The sequence below is a fragment of the Wasmannia auropunctata genome, unplaced genomic scaffold (genome assembly GCF_000956235.1).
Source record: "Wasmannia auropunctata unplaced genomic scaffold, wasmannia.A_1.0 LD336078.1, whole genome shotgun sequence".
Taxonomy (NCBI): Eukaryota; Metazoa; Arthropoda; class Insecta; order Hymenoptera; family Formicidae; genus Wasmannia; species Wasmannia auropunctata.
The window spans coordinates 2590768-2607833 of record NW_012026812.1 but is presented as its reverse complement, the minus strand read 5'-3'; the positions used below and the strand labels follow the sequence as shown (position 1 = coordinate 2607833).

At 45.8% G+C, this 17066-nt stretch overlaps 1 protein-coding gene across 5 annotated transcripts in view; it reads right to left on the bottom strand.

The window, feature by feature from the left end:
* The window catches only part of LOC105448904 (glutamate-gated chloride channel), a 35756-nt gene that overhangs the window by 15664 nt on the left and 3026 nt on the right, over nt 1–17066 (bottom strand). For 2 of the 5 annotated variants that reach the window (XM_011687759.1, XM_011687763.1), the window contains exons 2-4: nt 15632–15699; nt 14687–14799; nt 2214–2281 (exon numbers count right to left, since the gene is read on the bottom strand). In XM_011687759.1, the coding sequence (XP_011686061.1) occupies nt 2214–2281; nt 14687–14799; nt 15632–15690 (240 nt within the window). In that variant the 5' untranslated portion in view covers nt 15691–15699. Of the gene's footprint in view, nt 1–2213; nt 2282–7998; nt 8067–14686; nt 14800–15631; nt 15700–16351; nt 16491–17066 lie in introns of those variants that run through there. The other 3 variants (XM_011687760.1, XM_011687761.1, XM_011687762.1) reach the window with 3 other exon arrangements.

The following is a 17066-nucleotide window of genomic DNA, read 5'->3' as shown; positions in this document are numbered from 1 at the left end:
GATGAGAAAAGAGACGTGTGTGCGAGTATAATAAATGAGGCATTATAGATGAGAGAGGAGGAGTAAGATAGAGAGAGAAAGATAAAGATAAAGATAGAGAAAATGACGTGTGTGGGTATATAACGTGTCTGCTGTATTTTGCGAGGCAGCGTGTACGTGTGTATGTATTATATATACTTGGCATTAAAGACTCAACGCGGATAAAACATAATCGAAACAAGTCAAAAAGAGAGATGAAACTCCATCAAATCATCTACCACACAACAGCGGGTGAGAGCGATACTATATATACAGGGTGTCTCATAATAGGTGTATCACCGTTCATGGATAGGTAGAATGGACTAAACTGAATCGAAAAGTCCTCTACCATTTTGCAAAATTTGCAATCGTAAACCAGACATTAATTTTTGAAGATTGACGAATAAACGCGTATTCATCCGGCCCACCGTTGAATGCAAGTGCGTGGCAAGATAAGTAGATTAAACTGAACAAAAAAGTCCTCTACTATTTTGTAAAATTTGCATTTATTAACGAGATATTAAGTTTATTCGCCGATCTTCAAAAATTAATATCTTGTTAACGATTGCGAATTTTGCAAAATGGTAGAGGACTTTTCGATTCAGTTTAGTCCGTTCTACCTACCCATGAACGGTGATACACCTATTATGAGACACCCAGTATATATACTCTAATGGAATCTCATAATTACGCACAGCACGACGCTAAGTAGATAGAGGGAAAAATCGCGAGAAAGAGGCACCGGGATCGAATCCCGGATTGTCTCGGGAATAAGATTGCGTCGGAGCAAGAAAAACAGCTCTCTCTCCTCTCCTCTCTCTTTCTCTCCCTCTCGGTGCAATTTAATATATGAAAATATAATTCCCGAGCATAATTAAGTTTCTCGACGGGGGTACTAAAATGGAAATTTATGAATTATTTTTGCTGTTACCTAATTTCCACGCGATTACATATTGGTCACATGGTGGTTGCAACGTTTTTTGCAACCCACGCACTTTCGTCACGTTAGAGGGATGCAGCTTATTGCGCGGATAAGTAACATGCGATTTGCGCATACAATCGGATTAACTGCCGCATAATTAGCTGTATATACGTTAGCGAGTTCGTATCACGTTCCTTCGTCACTTCCTCCTCATTCTCACATGATCTATGCAAATTTCGCGAGGATGCCAGAAGCGCGTCTTCGCCATGCGTTTAGTACAGCTGGTCTACATATCGACCGGCGAGGAAGGCGGTAAAGAGAGCGCGCGTCGTGCTATTCGTAAGTCTCAACTCATTCATAGACATACAGAATAGATACTTGCTTAACGTAGAGAAACATGACGATAGGTGGAGATACAAAAGAGTCACGAGAGAGCGGGCCTCAAGATACGCAACGGGTGTTTTGTTGTTTAGCACGAGGAGGAGAAGAGAGACACAAAGAAGTAGATTGAAAAATGTGTCGTCTATACATCGTGAGATCAAAAAGGGCATTAGAAGGATACTATACAGCGACTTAATGATAACAAGTAAATTATAACTGTGTGTGTGTGTGTGTGTGTGTGTGTATGCACAGGCATTTCCCATCGGTGTCGGAGGATGCTCCATCGACAAACGCGAAGTCGAATCTTTTTCGACGAAATTTTCATCATTGCGGATTATTCGCTTTCAACGCGAAATATCTCCACGCTCGAACGAAATTTTTGCCGATGTAAGATTGAATCTTGAGTTAAATCAGTTGCGGAGAACAAGAGCTATTATTTGCGTCATCGTAGCCTACTTCTTAGGGGATAAAGATCGCAATTTTTCGCATTACATCCAAAATTCCGCGACGAAAGAACAAGCGCCAAAATTTAACGGAAAATACACACTGTGTCAGGCTATCCCCCGTGACGATGGGATCCCCCTGTGTAACGTGACTTCGCAATCGGTAATGTGATCGTTATACACCTCCGCAGCGCACGCGGCATTCGAGGCGCGTGGCCGAGGAACGCGTTGACAACGCGCGTCGTCGTGCGTTACGTCGACGTATAGTACACAGAGCTCCTTCAGGGCTATATATATATATGTATATATATGCACTGACTGTGATAAACGTGGTAAACAAAACACCCAGCATTGTAGAATTATAATTGTTACTTGTGTACAGTATAAAAAAGGCACATATGTGTGTGTCTGTGATCATCGGGGCGTTTTTGCATTCTTTTTCAACTTACCATAGTAACGTCATCTATTTTTGAGATACTTCGAACAAATATGTTGACGCGGACAACCGCGGGCCCATCTAACATGGCAAACAGAACAAACAAAATTAATCAATCGTTGAGCAGCAGTCAGGTACATCGAGGTAGAGATGTGTGCGTGTGTGTGGTAATGATGAAATTTCTTTAGGATTTTCCCCTTTTTCCGTACCACCTGCGATTGACGATGATTTGTGAAGATGTGCTTAATGGTACCTTATATATTCGAGGCATCTTTTTATATCTGTTCGAAATTTTACGGATTTATGTCATTTTCGTTCGACAGAGAGTCCCACATTTGTCCGTCCACAGCGGATCTTCCAGCGTCGCGCTCCGTCCCCTTCTCTCTTTTCGATTTTTATTTATCCGTTGCCATCTCCTTGGGCCCCTGGTGGCCCGCGGTACCGTTCGAACGAATCGGAATCGGATTTAACGCCCCGACGGGCCGTTCCGGCGCGTTTATCATCGTTAAAACGTATATATAACGCCGATACAGGAAAAACGTTTAACCGTGATCTTAAAATACGCGGCAGTAAACCTCGCCCCTAAGTGTAAAGCACTGTTTCAGTCAACCATTTCGCGTTTCATAATCACGTCTCTCTTATATGCGCAATGTATATATACATATTTCTGGCGCAGCACGAAAATACATCGCACGCGCTTCTATAGTAAACGCGCGCGACTCCCGCTTCTAATTTGTCCATTCAAGACTCATCCGTGTGTTAAATCCGCATTTAGAATCCTCCGTAGCGATCTACACGCTTACGATCGCATGGAGAGGGGAATTTGCATTCAGTAAATTCAGGCTCCATAGACCGTGATAAAGCGTGTCCTTCCTATTCGTTTTCTTCGTTTCCTACTCGTCGTTATCGAGTGGATTTTCCCTGGATCGACTTACCCGATTTTTCCGCGGGAGCGGGAAACGCCTCGCTCATTGAGGAATCGCGACCGCGGAAATAATGCACGGCTCGGGATGGGCGACGGGAGGGGTACGCGAACGTTGTTCCGTGGAATTCTACGCGAATATCGGTCGCGCGATACCGCGAAACGAATTTTCCCCTGTACAGCCACCCCTGTTTACTCGCACGGAATACTCGCGCGCGCTGCTCCCCGGAGGTAATAGCCGGCGTCGGGGATAATCGATACACGCGGGGACGAACGACGCGAATCACGAGATACGGATCAACGGAAGCTAAATAAATTGTGTGCCGCGCCGGCATACAATCGAGCGCGCGGTTGAAATATGAAAGATCGGATAAGCGGAAACGCGCGATGAAAAATCGATGACAACCACCGACTGCCGCCGCCACCGCGGCCGCCGCCGCCGCCGTCGCCATCGTCGTCGGGACGTATCTCCGAGCGACGCGACGTGTGCCGCGCGATAATGTCGAATTTAAGCCGATCTCGGGGACGAATCGGAGGTACTTCGCGATCCGACAAAGCGCGCGCGCGGTTCTACGTAACCGAAACGTGTATTCGCAGAAACGGATTTTGCCTGCGATTCTTTTTTTACTCGAAAATTCCCTAAAGCACAAAAATCTCGGAAAACTCTATACAGAACGAATACGCAGAACTCTATCACAGAACGAGAGATGTAGACCCGATGAAAATATTCATGCCGCGAGGGACGGTATGGAACTTCGTTTGCTTGAACGACGCGTTTCGATCATCTCTCTTTTATACATAACATACATACATACGTGAAACAAGAGCTTCGGGAAAAAAATTGACGCGCGCTATAGACGCGAATAAAAATGAAAGGAAAAAAAAAGGATATCTCCGTGGCAGGGAGACGAGAGGCCTCGCCGGGATTTCTTTGCTCGAAACGGCAGAAAACCTGGAGTGCCGCTCCGTCCCTGCTTTGCAACTCCCGTGCGATATTATCGAACGAAATTTCCATGTCGCCATCACGGTCCGATTAGTGTCAAAGCGAGACTACCGCGCGGCCCGTCCTTTGAACGCTCACGCACAAAAAACGCGCGCGCGGCGAATATAACGCGCGGGTTGTGACGCGCGCGTTCCGCGACCGCGCGATTTCCGCGCTCGCGAAGACGCATTGTTCGAAGCCCCCTCGGGGTGACGAGAAGCCCACCTCCCATCCGTGTCGACGAACGGCGTCAACAGCGAGACGTTGAACGCCTTCGCACGTCAATCGTCGTCGAAGTTACGCGACATTTAACGATATTAGGAATTGACGCCGTGAAACGGCGCCGTCGGCGTCACGCGGCGGTCGGAAAACGCGCGGGCGTGACGGATGTTGGTACGGGAGTAACACGCAATCCGCGAGCGGAGATGTCTCAATCGGTTGCTGATAACTGATTTATTTCCCCGGATAGGATTTATAAATTATTCCGAGAATAGTATATACAGCCTCACCTCCACAGGGAGAAAACTATTCTCATCGCCGTATCACGTTTCGAGATGCTTTCGTTTCAACGCAGAAGGTTGCGCCCGTTAGTTTCAGGTAACAAAATTATACACAGCGACAAGGATTAATAAGTCGACTGTTTTTCTAATTTTAATCTGCATATACATATATCGCCCCATATCGATCCGACTAATTTTCGCGAAGATTGGATTGCGTCTTATTTCAATCCACAGACCGGTGCAGACTGTAAAGCAAAACAGCCGGCGGGCAATCGACAGCTATCGGAAGAGCGATTAGCAGCTGGCGGCGGTATCGTCATTATCAGTGGTTTAACCGCGTTTAAACGCCGGCGAACGTCGGTGTCGGCATCACACGATCGGCGGCGATGCATTCCCTCGTTATGTCATCGTCGTCACTATCGGAAGTCTAACTCTCTGGTCCGCAGCAGCATGAACGAGCCAGCCGTATCGTCCTGAGCCATACAGAGTGTTTGCGTACCATTCCGCCCTACATGAACCAGGACAAGACGTCGGACACGCAGTGCTCGCCGTCATCGTCGTCGTCATCGTCGTCGTCGTCGTCGTCGTCGTCGTCGTCATCGTCTTCGTCGTCGTCATGGTCATGATCATCGTCATAGTCGTCGTCAGTGTCGCCTCGACTTTTTAAATCCGTGATCTTGCCATATAAAACGCGCAAAGCAGGAAATGTCACGAGTATCCGAGCTCCTCTCTTCGGAAGCCACGAATGCTCCAAGTTCAAGGCGTTCTCGCACTCGAAACCCCGCGCACGGAGTAAAAATAAACGCTCGTTCTAAAAAATCGTCACATTCTGACAAAGAAGATACTATTTTTATAGCATTTCATAAGACCCAGCCATAGGCACAGATAATAATTAGTATTTATTTCTTTTCTACTTGAATACCCTAAATAATTCATTAGTAGCGATTGTTACAGGGGCTCATTGAGTCATTTAAAGCGCAGAACAAAGCGAAAAACAAATGTTAGTTATCTGCAAAGTCGAAAGCTGTTTATAACTCAACTCGATAATATTGTCAAAATATCGCTGCAATTAATAAATTACATTAAATAATGTATGTAACTTAAATATTTTTATAATATATATATCAGATCTTATTGATTGCAATAAGATTCTTGCTAGACTTTCGTCATTGTAGAAACTTTCCTTTGGTTATCACCTGCGAAAGTATCGAGCGATATCAATACTTGTGTTATTGGATGTCCGAGAAGTCGAAGTTTCGAAATCCGGGGTAGAATTTAAGCGTACCCAAAGTTTTGGTGATAAATTCTCTCTTGTCGTAAAGCAATTGGCATAAAGTGGATCGACTCGCTTGTACTTTGACCGTAAGCAACGTGTTCTTTGTGCAAGAAAATAAACGGGAATGAAGCTTTCCGCGCTACAGGGAGCGACGCTGACATTTAAAATTTAATTATTTACGTCATGTGCAGGAAAATGTTTGCGAATTTTCGTAAGACGCACACACAATCGACCGAATCTGGCACACACAGTACAGGACACAATCTAAATTCAATATCGCCTTCACGCTATTTAATTTATTAATGTATTAATAGATTCTAGTGTTTTTAAAGAGGAGCTCGTATCGGAATAAGTAATGTCCTTCCTCCCCGGATCTGTCGATGATTTCGCCATAAAAATTAAAGCCAAGCGTTCCCCGGAAATGCCCTGTACAGTACTCCAGACCCCGATCGATCGTACCTTCGTGAAATCACTCTTTGATCTGGCGAGCGTTGCGAGCAGCGCGTGCTTTTACACGAGAAGAGGTCGAACACGAAAAGGCCTTCCTGACGGTAAACCTAGTACGGAACGAACGAGAGTGCCGGAACGCACTCCCGATGTAACTTCTCGACGTGCATTTCCGTGCGGCCCGAGCGGCCCCGGTGGTACATGTAATCTCGTTACCCATTGTGAAACACAAGTTTCGCTCTGCACCCTCTCTCTCCCTCTCTCCATCTTTCTCTCTCTCTCTCTCTCTCTCTCTCTCTCTCTCTCCCTCTTTCGACGGGGTACAACGAGGGCCGGCCGATCGTCCTTTCGCGAAATCGCGTCGAGCATTGCGAGGAGTTTTCCGAACAACATAACAGCCTGACAGATGTCTACGCCACGTCCTACCGGGTCTCTATGAATTTCTCCTTTTTCTTTCCTCTCTCATCTTCAGCTTAGAAAAATCTTCGTGGAGAGAGACGGCGCCGTCGTCTTAGCTCCACGTGTCGCGCACTCAGAACTCAGATACAGCTCGCCCCGCCCCGCAATAACGAGGGAGACCGGGAGAAATAAGATTACTTTTGGGACGGGATCTCTCTCCGGTAGCCTGTTACTCGGATTGAGGTACGCGGCCCCGCTGTACGACGGTTCAATGATCAACGCGGCAGTTACAGGAGACCGCAAAAAAAAAAAAAAAAAAACTAACGACCTGTGGTCGGTACGTCGGAGGTCCGCGCGAGATCCGAGCGTTAAATCGTGTAACCCTCGACTCTCCTCCCCGTCCGCACCTCCGCAAACTCGATTCGGGGTGTCGCCCCTTTCGTTCGGCCACTCCTCGTCCGTCCGATGGGTTCGTCCAAATGCGACGTAACTAACATACGCAAAATGTATATAAGCTGGAATGCCACATGCCTGCGTCTATGCTATAGAGTGCTAAAGTTTCTGGGGAGGGGGGGGGAGTTTCTGGGATGAGGTGAGGTTTCTCGGGCGCTTTGGTCAAAGGTAGTGGTGATGGCGTGGTAGCGGTGGTCGGTCCGTGTGGATGTTCCCTCGAGAAGAGGCTGCTAGCGATGGTGGCTAGCAGCAACGAGGCGAGGCGAGGCGAGGCAAGACGAGGCGAAAGGGTTAGGGCGAAGGGGACGGGGGGAGGCTAGGGGGCAAAAGAGCGTGGGGTGAAGGAGGACAAGATGCTGTTGCTGACCGGCACTCTGCTACGTTGCTGCTCTCTACTATGTTGCGTGTGTTGCTGCTACCGCTTTTGTCAGCCTGTCTGGTTTCTCCGGAAGAAAGAATCAAGCGCTCTCTCTCTCTCTCTCTCTCTCTCTCTCTCTTTCTCTCTCTCTCTCTCCGCCGTCATCCGGTTGCTGCTGGATTTTCTTCCTCTCCCACTGAGATTTCCGCTCTTTCGTTCTCACACAAACACTGCACGCACGCAAATGCACACGGGCACACTCTGATTTCGAGATCAAGACCGCCTACGTAAAACCTACTTTTGCGCCTACTGCGTTATTGCAAAGTGACAGATACAAATAAAGAAAGGGGAGCGGGGGGAGGTTAATCGCGTCGGCAAGAGAAGAAACGGCGAGTTGCGGCCAGTTGCGGTTTCAAAAGGCTTTGTTTGATTGTGTTATTAGCGTTTATATATATACTTACCATCTTGATGTCACTAATTGTCGCAATGCTTCGCACAAACAGGTTTACCCGGACAATGGCCGGCCCATCTAAGGGCAAAAACAATACAGCTCCCTTTTAGTGAATCAGCATTTTTGGTGGCTTACATACTCTACTGGAATGCGTCCGACATTATCTTTTACCGCGTGCGTCGGTTATTATTTAAGCGATTTCCATCGAGTCTCTCGATGCGGTTCGAAGGGCTGTTCCAAGGAACAGGTGCGGAATGATCGAGAGTGAGTCCGCCTCGAATCAGTGTTTACGTCGTCGAAACTCGATTGAGATCCGAGTCACGCGGCACTGTGTCAGAATCGAGGGTTAACCGTTCTAATAGGCGCTTCACCCCTACTTTCCTCGACGACCGGCTGTAGAGATTAGCACGGGAATCACGTATTCGAGGGGCGACACCTTAAGAACTCGAGATACGAAAAAATCGCGAAGTCATGGAAGAAGATTGGCCCGAGGTAAAGCGATTTAGCAAAAACCGCTGGAAAGAAACTGTTCCGGGAAGAAAGCCCCATTGGAAAAAAACGGACGGGGGAGGGGGGGAAGGTGCACGACGGAGCACCGCGTCGTCGAGGAAAATTGTGTAAAAGTCCTTTTCCTGTCGTCGCCTAATTATGACGCGATAACAAATTGCGGGATCATGACTCACGTGAATTACATACCTGAGCACGGCGCTCTCGCGTGCGGACTTTAATCTGGAGCAGTATTAAAACCTCAATCGATTCACACGTATCTCACGACATTCATCTCACGATAAGAATTATTTTCGTTCGCCTCTCGTGACAGCTTGATGAGAAGTGCGGTGCACAAACTGTCAGGGTAAGCCCTTAGACTGTGAGATAAATGCATTATCTAGCGTTATATCGAGCGATCATTGCTACGGTCTAATACACTCGGACGCGTGCGATTCAGCGAAACGTGTGTGCGCGTTAAGAATTCTAAGAGATTCCCGCGCGGAAATTTCGAGACGTTTGAAGCACGTTTCCTTCCGGTATCTCTCGACCGACGCGGCTGTCGTGACGGTGCGGCCGTGAAACAATCGGGTCGCGTGAAAAATGATTCTGCGTGCCAAAGCGGTATACGCGTACGTTTTGCAAGGTGCACTTGTCGTTTGCACAGGGCGAAGATCGTGCGGAGTGCGATAATTGTGATTATCGGTGCGCGGCTGACAACTACACGCGATCACAATTGTCCTTCCCCGGGGTCACCTCTCGTCTGATACCGACGACACTTCTCTTTACCGAAATTTCGCATTTGGTGCGCCGTCATCCCCATCGGTCCACGTGGCGGGTGTCCAACGTGAAATCCGGTCGCGGCCTGCCAAATCCGGCCGCGGATAAATCCCATAACTGCGTTGGACGGCATGCCGATCGCGAGCCAGGGACTCCGGCCAAATCGGGGCCGCGCGCGCGTACGATTTTCCCTCTCTCGCTCTCTCATTCTCGGTATCGCATTCTCTACGCGGATCTCTTTCCGTTATGAACACCTGTTCCGACAGGCAGCCGGGTGTTCTCCACTCTACGCCCGTTAACCTTCGATCGCGGGAAACAACAATCGAGCCGTAATGCAAACACGAACGTGTGTAAATATGTACATACGCGCCGCTATCTCAATCGATCCGATTTTTATTTGGTTAATATTTATCAGCGTCCCAAACCCCTCACGCACCTTCTTATTCTCCCTCCTCGTTTAATCGAGAGCACTCGAGTTATCTCGCCACTCCACGAGATCAGCGTTGGAAGAAGGCTAATTTGATCACACAAAATGTATAATGCGAGAATAAAGGGAAACGAAAATAAAAGGGCTCTTCATTTGAAAAAGCAATAATGTTTTCGCATACATATTACAATGTGCCGCGTTTAATTTAACGTTAACTAACGCGTTAAAATTAACCTAAATTTTCCGCTCTGTGAAGAGTTAATTGATAAATAACGTATGTACAAATAAACTTTTAACACGACTTTATGTAAAAGTTTTCATTCAATCACCGAGTAATGTGAGCCCTTGATAGCTCGTCAAGAGTGATATTCAATCTTCATTCATTATTTTAACCCCGATGCAAAATTTCATTTGATACACGACAATATTCACCTGTTTCCTTGACATTTCGTCCATTTATATACGCGCATGATTGGCGTATCTAGACCAGCTTTATACGGATTTGATTGAAAAGACGAATTCCTTCTCTTCCACCGCTAGCGAGCTCAACCGTGTGACAGACTGGCGTGATTAATTACGCCTGGTAGTTCATAATTCGGCAACAAAACTCCCTTCAGTTCCTACTAGCGTTCACGCTCACCCGTATTTCCCTTCTTTTCGCCCTCCCTTATTCCAGTTATGAATCTTCTTCAAGTCACTTACGCTCGTTACCGCCGCATACGGTAGTTAGTATTCAGCCCAGATTCGCAGACCGTTTTGCAGACGGAAGAGGGGGAGGAGGGGAGAGTCGCGCGTAAGATACAGTTAATTCGCGACCACAAAGGATATAGGTATGGTATGCGGATAGCGTAATGTTCTCCCCCTAATGCGGCGACCCGCCATTGTGCTTCTCATGTCCCGGACTAGATCCTATCTCTCAAACGGCAACTGACGGTTTAATATAACAACATTTTCCTGCCACGCATCTATGCTTGCCTAAGTTTAATTTTCGTAAGGCGAGCCAAGGGTACATTGGCTTTTTGGCACGATCGCGGTAACACGTCGCGATGAAACTAATTGAAGTAATGTTATATATGACTTATTTGTTTGGATCGAGTTACGCGTATCAAACCACTCGCGTTCCATTACGTAGCGATATTCTGCGGCCAAGATAATAATAACTGATCAAGACAATAATACAATTGATTCTCTCTCGCCAAAAGGATTCAAGTGTCTGGTTTAGTTATCTGAGTCTTAAGCGAAAACTCAAAGTAATACTTAGTTAAATTAATGCCAAAAAAAATTAAAAAAAAAATAGTATTTCAATTTTCCAATACAAGTTTCGTTGAGAGAATCAACTCAAACTTTATTAATCTAACTTAGCAGATGCGCGAATCTTGGACGGCTTTATATAATTTGACGCTTCGTTCCTGAAAGAAGATAAAGCGTTGCCTTTTGCGAGAGAGGTATATTCGAATCTTCTAAATCAATTTACCCCCACGTGATTGTGAGTCCAGGAGAGTATGTAAAATGCCTTTTCGCGTGTTACAATTGTTCCTGTTTTTTTCTTACTTGCCCACGCAATTAAAATATTAATAATGAGTTCCTGTCCGCCCCCTACCGCAAGTAAATCGGGTACCGCCAGGTACTAACTGATGGAGGACATTGGGCGAAAGATTAAACGACAACAGTTCATCAAGATTGTAATATAAATCAGCTGCTGCGCGCGCCGGCGGACAATGCGAACGAAAATAGTGTGTTTGATCGATATTGGGACCATGTCATTCATTATGCCATTACATATTGCAGCATGTTAATTGTAGGCCGGGCGCAAATATAAATTTCGCAGACCCATGAATTACAGATCTATCGTTGTCTAGCGCCTACCCAGAGATATATGGAAACGCATAATTTTCGGACGACCCCATTTTCCATTCTTTCAGTCAAAATGTCAAATTTGACATTGACACGACGTCAACACGCGTTTTATTGCGTTAGAGTCACCATATATAACATTCATGCAGTCTTGAAAATTGACGAAATATTGCAGATATCCTTTTTGACTTTAACAGAGTTATTTCTTACCGCATAAAATGCAAAAACTGTAGATATAATTTTTTAACTTATCAGTATCAACGGTTTAATAATTCTGAGTTATACTCGTAACTCAAATATGATCCCATGTCAATTCGTCGACAAGTATGCGACTAGAAAGCTCGAGGAAGTTTATACGTAAAAGTATTTGTCAAATTTGAAAAATTTTAGTCGTTCTCGGACAAACGTACAAGAATGAGAACGGAAAAGAAAAGTACGTCACTCACTCCTCGATCAAGAGCGAAGGAAAATGACGATCGAGAATGCATGACGCCCGGACTTGAACGCGTCATAAACGACACGTTTACCGCTCTCATGGTCGATTAGCTTCGCGCGACGTCATCGACGATAAACCGACCGTGATTACGGACGGGAGAGGGGGGGGGGGGGAAATTACGAATGCGCGATCGATCCGATCGAAGGACATACGACTATCCCCAAAATTACGCCCGGAGGGGCACGGGTTTCCGAGGACGGATACTCGGCAGCGTGTATTAATATCCTCGCATCGCATTGCATCGCATCGCATCACATCGCATCGTATCGTATCGCATCACATCGCCTCGTATCGCATCGCAGCCTATCCAATCGCATCGCCTCGGGTGCGCAATCTTGAAACGATGTTCTTCTCCCAGCCCGTCTCCAGAAGTGGCGGCCGGGGCACGAAGCGCCATGAATTTCCGCCTTTCCATCCCGGCACACACCCGGCGATGGCAAAAACTCACGAGCGAACACGCGCGCGCGCACTCACGGTACTGATACTCGAACGATAAAATTAACGAGCGTCGTTTTACCCCCGAGGCACGCGATCCGACTTTTAAGCGCCGCACCAGTCGGATAATACGGCCGAACGCGATCAAATGCGGATGTCCGCGACCCCGAAGTCCTCGCGGGAAAAATGATTAAAGACCCCCTTATTAATGTATATCGCGTGACACGCCTATGAACAGGTGATAAAGAAATTATATAAATCGTTTTCTTCCGAGTTTCCAGGCGACGTAGTATATGCGTAAACGCCTACGGAAATATATAGGCATGCCAGCGCGTGCTTAGGGAGCATTCCGACCGTATTCGTTCGTTTAACTGCGACACGTAATTGCGCTCGGTACGATTCACTTAATCCAACCTTCACACCTGCTTGCAAGGAGGATATAATTCCATCGTAATTTAAATTCTGAACCTCGGCGATGTCGATCGCGTCGCCTCTGAAGATAAATCGTAACTATGTACTCTCTGAAATTTGTCATTTGTATTAATTACCTTCTGTTTCACGAACGATAAATGGCATTGTGCTAGAAAGTATTATCACGCAGCATTATTTAATCGTACAACACAAAAACGTATGCCATGTGTTATCGTATTTCGCGTTAAAAACATCGAGGAAAGATAATTTTATGCAACGGGAAAAATTTTCACATTTTTGTTGCAATCACTTTGTGTTGCAAATATGCAGAAAGATAATGTGTTTTATCGACTCTCTTCGGCGACTGATTTGACGATGATTCGTCATCAGCTTTTTAACATTCGAACGTAATAAACACACGAGCGAGTGGTATTTGTTTCATTTGATGATTATCATTGAACTTGACCGTGTACAGCTCGAGAAACTAGTTCGGTTTCGGATAAACGCGGCCTGGTCGTTTCCCTCGTCGATACGAGAGGCAACGCTCGCATTTCTCTACTCTTGGCCTCGTTTATTTATCACGCCAAAAGTACTCTGAATTGCCTTCCGCTCGACCTGCTGACTGCAGGAATCGCGATATTTGCCACGATGCAGTTGACGATCGATATCAACGAAATCCCATCCACGATCCACTCGCCGCGTCACGGCTCAAAATTGCCACAACGCAACAACAACAAAAATTGGGAATCGATACACCTTTTTGCGCGTAATGTGGAGAAGATTGGAAGACGATTTTCGATCGAACTACGCATCGCAGACACAGCTCGGAAAAATACTCCGAGATGAGAAGCACTGCCATTGTCGTCACCACGGAAAGGCGCTCTCGTTATCATACAAGATTTGACCCCGCAATGGTGTAAAAAAATAGAAATCGCCTATGTTTATTATCGATCGCGATATGTAATAGAAATTTACGTAAGCTATTTTCTTCATATTTTATGTAACCATCCGATTGTTAAAAGTCCTATATCTATAAATGATTATTATTATTATAAATGCATACAGAATAATATATATTATAGAATCCGTAACTTTCTAAATAAGAAAAATTGATTGTGAAAATCTCCCAATTTGCTCGCACATTTTTGCCGAACCATTAGTAAGAGGAAGTATATGCCGCAACAAAGGGAAGAAATAATGTACGATGCATCCAAGAGACAGTCGCAAGAACATCGCGAATAATGTTCAGCAAGTCTCGAGACTTTCCGAGACCGATTGCGGCTCGTTCTGAACGCGAGGCCGTTCAGTACGCCGCTCACATTCGCGAAGTTTATGAAGAAATTTCTCACCGCTCGGTACGCATTCACTCCGGTACGGACGTGCGGAAAATTCTCGCAATTCATCTCGCTCGCTTATTATACATACATGCATATATGTATATATATATGTAAATAAATAAATATATATATATATTTATTTATTTATATATATGTATGTATATATCACGTATTATCAATGAACTCGCGCGCTCGTCGTCTGCGTCGCATTAACGACGTAGATCGTGTTTGCATCGCGCATTCAATTCTCCGCACTCGGCGGGGCTTGAGCCTTTCTCGCCGGAACGTGCGTGTGTATCTCTCCGTTGCCCCGTTTCCTCTGTTTTTCTTTCCGCTTTCTTTTATTTTTTTCCACCCTACATTCAACACTTCTCGGCTAATTCGCCGCGAGATGTCGGTACAAAATTACGGTACATGGTGAGGATGGGCAGAGGGAGTAAATAAGGACTCGCACAAGAATCGCTATATTCACCTGTTCCGTTCTCTCCGCTCGGCCGGATGCGCGCATCGTATCGGCCTGGTCCTAGGATGTTGTCGAGCACTTGCTTCTCTTTCTCGCGAAAGTTCACTTTTGGCTGCGTACATCTGCAAGTACATACCAACGGCATCGTCGGCATCATAAAGGAAAAGAAATCTAATTTTCTGGAACAAAACTCTTTTTCTAATTCCCTGGTCGGCACAAATAAATAAAAATATACAGAGAACACATATCTGAATGTTTTAAATGATTTATAATTCGCGTCAAATTTCAGAATGAAGTTCTATTTATAATTTTGCTGTATTTTAATGTATACATTTTATATGCGTGTTTATTCAAATTCTTTAATTTTTCGTGTTTCGTACAACGAACATAAACACAACGCGACATAACATAAAGTTATAAATAGAATTCTATCTTGAACTCCGACGCGTCGTGTTAACGACGACGTCATAATTATATATAGATCGTTTCACGTGAGCTTAAGAAAAAAATATACGCATTGTCGCGAAGAATACATTCGCAAATCGTTCTTCCAAAATTTTTATGTTAGAAATTCTATTTCACGCGATTTCACTCGCGCGTCTGGCATACAAAATTTCGGATGTGGCGCACGCGGATGTGGTCCATTTCATAAACTTTAGTTCCGTACGTAAACTTTATGCATCGTAACAATAATCCCGTAGGTCAATAACATACGTCTTTACGACCCACAAGCGTGCTTTTTCAAAATTATGTTTCTATCGTCAGAGACCCTCACGTGGAATCTTGTCTTGACATCGTTCCAAAAGCGCAATCGTTTTATTATTAATTCAGACGACATGACAGCTGACTGATTGTGAGCGCGCGATCAAAACTTATTTGGCGGAGGGGGACCGTGCTGCCAATAACAATTTGCCAAACGTTTTCATTTACGTCCGTCAATGAAACACAACCTACCTCGATGGATGCAGCAGGACCGCTAGTAACACCAGTAATGGTAGTACTCCAGGCCACATTGCGCCGGCCTGCAACAAGATGCATACACCTTCACAAAAATTCTGCGGAACGAATCCCTACGCGGGCTCGCATTAGCGATGATTAAACTTATATCTCACACCGCACCGATGCAATCTACGTAATTACTCCCCTGCGATCCGCGATATCTCATCTTTATTTAGATCCTTCTTTTTTTATTTACGTTATCGGCGTTGCGCCAAGAAAACAAAAAAAAAAGAGTCGACACGTATACGTCTGCTTTTTTTTCCGTCACAGATCACGAAAATCTACCCGTTTAGAATCTCGTTCAATTAATTAATTCCCGTTGATTTTGACGCGAACTCGACTGATGTTGTTTCCAAACTAGACCGACTTAATTGCGACATCGTACGCGATATTTAATAGCGGAGGAGCCCGGCGGGCCGAAGTACAAAGCCGAGGATGCCTCCATTTACCATGTCTCACCAACTTGCCGATGATTGATCGAATTAAGACGGTGTGTGTGTGTGTGTGTGTGTGTGTGTGTGTGTGTGTGTGTGTGTGTGTTTGTTGTGTGTGCGCGCGCGCGTGTGGATAAAAGCGCAGCAAGGATCGGCGTGCTCCTTTGCGCGTACCGCACAAGAGTATCAACTGCCTCACGAGATTAAATTAATTACACGTGGAAATAAAGGAAATACACACACTCTCGGTTTTTCTCTCTTCCTACACGACAGTATAGCGGTATCGTACAACTTGAGTTTTCAACGTAAAGAAAGAATCGGAGCGACGCCGAGCGCTGTTCGTGTGCCACTGAACGCCGGGACGCGAAATTCTCTTCATCCGCGAGAATGACGGGATATCTATTGGTCCCGCCTATTTACTCATCTGAGGAGGTAACTCAATGGTAATTGCGATTGGACGCTCGCCCCGACCGTGAATCGAGGTAGAAGCCGGTAGAGGTGGTCGCACTGCATTTAAGAATTGAAACGGTGCCAAGATATACGCACACGTGGCCTATTTTCGTCGAGAAAACGTGGAATTCTGATAGATAGATTAAGCGATCGTGTGGGAAATCTCGTTCGCACGTGTCCGCCATAACTTAAATATAGGTACATATACCGCGATTCGATCTACGCACCGATATCATGAGGTATATTTCGAGGCAAGCGACTCGAACGCCTACTGCAAATAAACTGCGCAACGATTCGCAGAGGGGTGGTTTAAAGAGCAATACGGTGGATTGCCGCGGGCGCGACGTCCGTCGGCAATATTGCCGAGTAACCCGAAAGTTTCGAGTACTGCGACCCGAACCCGACCCGCGTTACAGCCGACCCGACCCCGAGCACGAAGCCGAGATATCCGCAGATTCCAAGTACTTGAGAGACCTTAATCGGCTGTTTGAATGCTTCGCGGTCAA